This window comes from Mustela nigripes, chromosome 4, assembly GCF_022355385.1.
Source record: "Mustela nigripes isolate SB6536 chromosome 4, MUSNIG.SB6536, whole genome shotgun sequence".
NCBI classification, from domain to species: domain Eukaryota; kingdom Metazoa; phylum Chordata; class Mammalia; order Carnivora; family Mustelidae; genus Mustela; species Mustela nigripes.
The window spans coordinates 174,512,277-174,514,094 of NC_081560.1; the positions used below are offsets into that span (position 1 = coordinate 174,512,277).

Here is a 1,818-nt window from a genome sequence, read left to right on the forward strand (position 1 = left end):
TGTGTGTGTGTGTGTGTGTGTGTGTGTGTGTGTGTGTGTGTGTGTGTGTCTTCTCTTCTAGGTCAAAACTGTCTTTCTACATCCAGAGCCATTTTCCATTGAAAATGGACTCTTAACACCAACACTGAAAGCAAAGCGGGCAGAGCTTTCCAAGTACTTTCGAAACCAAATCAACAGCCTGTATGAGAACATCCAGGAATAGATTAAGGTACTTAGAGCTGGAGGGGGCTTAGAGGTAGCCTGCCTTGTAGAATATGGATTAAAAACTAATCCTATGTTCATTTTCTGTCTTTCCTCTTGTCTGTTATTTTTGCCTATTAAATTAACAAAAACCATAGTTGACCGCTTTCTAAAAAATATTGAATTATAATGTAACAGCTTAGCCCTGAACTAAATACATTTTGTCTTTCCCCTCTTAAATATTGCTGACACTTGGGGTTTTGGTCTTTATTTATTTATTTATTTTTTTAAAAAGATTTTATTTATTTTATTTGACAGAGAGAGATATCACAAATAGGCAGAGAGGCAGGCAGAGACAGAGGGGGAAGCAGGCTCCCTGCCGAGCAGAGGGCCCGATGCCGATGCCGGGCTCGATCGCAGGACACTGAGATCATGACCTGACTCAAAGGCAGAGGCTTAACCCATTGAGCCACCCAGGCGCCCCGGGGTTTTGGTCTTGTATCAACATGCCTTTCTTCAGGGTCCAATTGTTATTCTGTCCCTTCTTTACAACCTCTAAGCTTTGTAAATGACCACCAGTTCAAGAGCCCAAGTGACTTCTTCCTTCTTGTTTTACAGTAAACCCACCTTGCTGACAGTCCCAGGACTTAGGCCTTCCAATGTTCAAATTAAGAGATCATTAAGTTTTAAGAACCTGTTTAGGGGTGCCTGGGTGGCTCCGTCATTAAGTGGCTGCCTTCGGCTCAGGTTGTGATTCTGGGCTTTTGGTATTGAGCCCGACATCGGGCTCACTGCTCAGCGGAAAGCCTGCTCCTTCCTCCCCCCCGCTTGTGTTTCCTCTCTCGCCGTCTCTCTCTCGCAAATAAATAATTTCAAAAATAAAAAGCTGTTTAAAATTCATAATTTAAACTATTCCTCAAAACCACTGAAATTTGAAATATCACTAATATCAGTCACACTTTTGGGACTCATTTCTTCTATGTGCTTCTGTGTACGCTAATGTCTGTCTACAGAAGGAAAGTTTGATCATACTGAACATTTCCTAAACTCCCTAGTTTCTGACTTGGGAGAATTAAAAAAATGGGGCCTAGAACATGTCCAAAATTCACAAAATGTTATCTACAGTAGTAACTGATGACTAAACCTTTTCCTTACAGTTTGCTGCTGAACTGGAAGCTATGGGGGAAGGAGTTTAAACTCGTGTCAAGTGCACTTTTCAAGTAAATGAACCGGGCACTTTGTTCCTGAACTAGGAACAAAGACCTATGGGCATGCATGGACCCTCCACAACAGGCTTATCTTCTGGGAAGAACCTGACTGATCTTTTCTCCACTGGACTCCAGTTCCTGTTATACCTTACCCTCAGACAACACATTGCTTCCACTTGTAAAGTCTTTAAAATAAACTACTGCAAACATGTACACTGTGGTGTGTGTTTCCTCACGGACCATGATAAGAATCACAATCAAGGACCACTTATCAAGCAAGCTAGGGGCTCTCAAACTGGGCTATAAACTAGAATTACCTGAGGGGTTTAAAGAGATCCTAATAATGACTGAGTGTCACCCTAGGGATTCTGACTGAAATGATCTGGGCTATGGCCTGGGAATTGGGATTTTTACTTTTAAAAATCCCTAG

General features: G+C 42.0%; 1 protein-coding gene across 3 annotated transcripts in view; it reads left to right on the forward strand.

Moving 5' to 3' along the window:
- ACSL5 (acyl-CoA synthetase long chain family member 5) overlaps positions 1-1,601 on the forward strand; it is a 45,494-nt gene extending 43,893 nt beyond the window's left edge. For all 3 annotated transcript variants that reach the window (XM_059398576.1, XM_059398574.1, XM_059398577.1), the window contains 2 exons: positions 62-208; positions 1,338-1,601. In XM_059398576.1, coding sequence (XP_059254559.1) covers positions 62-202 — 141 coding nt within the window. In that variant the 3' untranslated portion in view covers positions 203-208; positions 1,338-1,601. The remainder of the gene's footprint in view (positions 1-61; positions 209-1,337) is intronic.
- Positions 1,602-1,818: the final 217 nt, after the last annotated feature.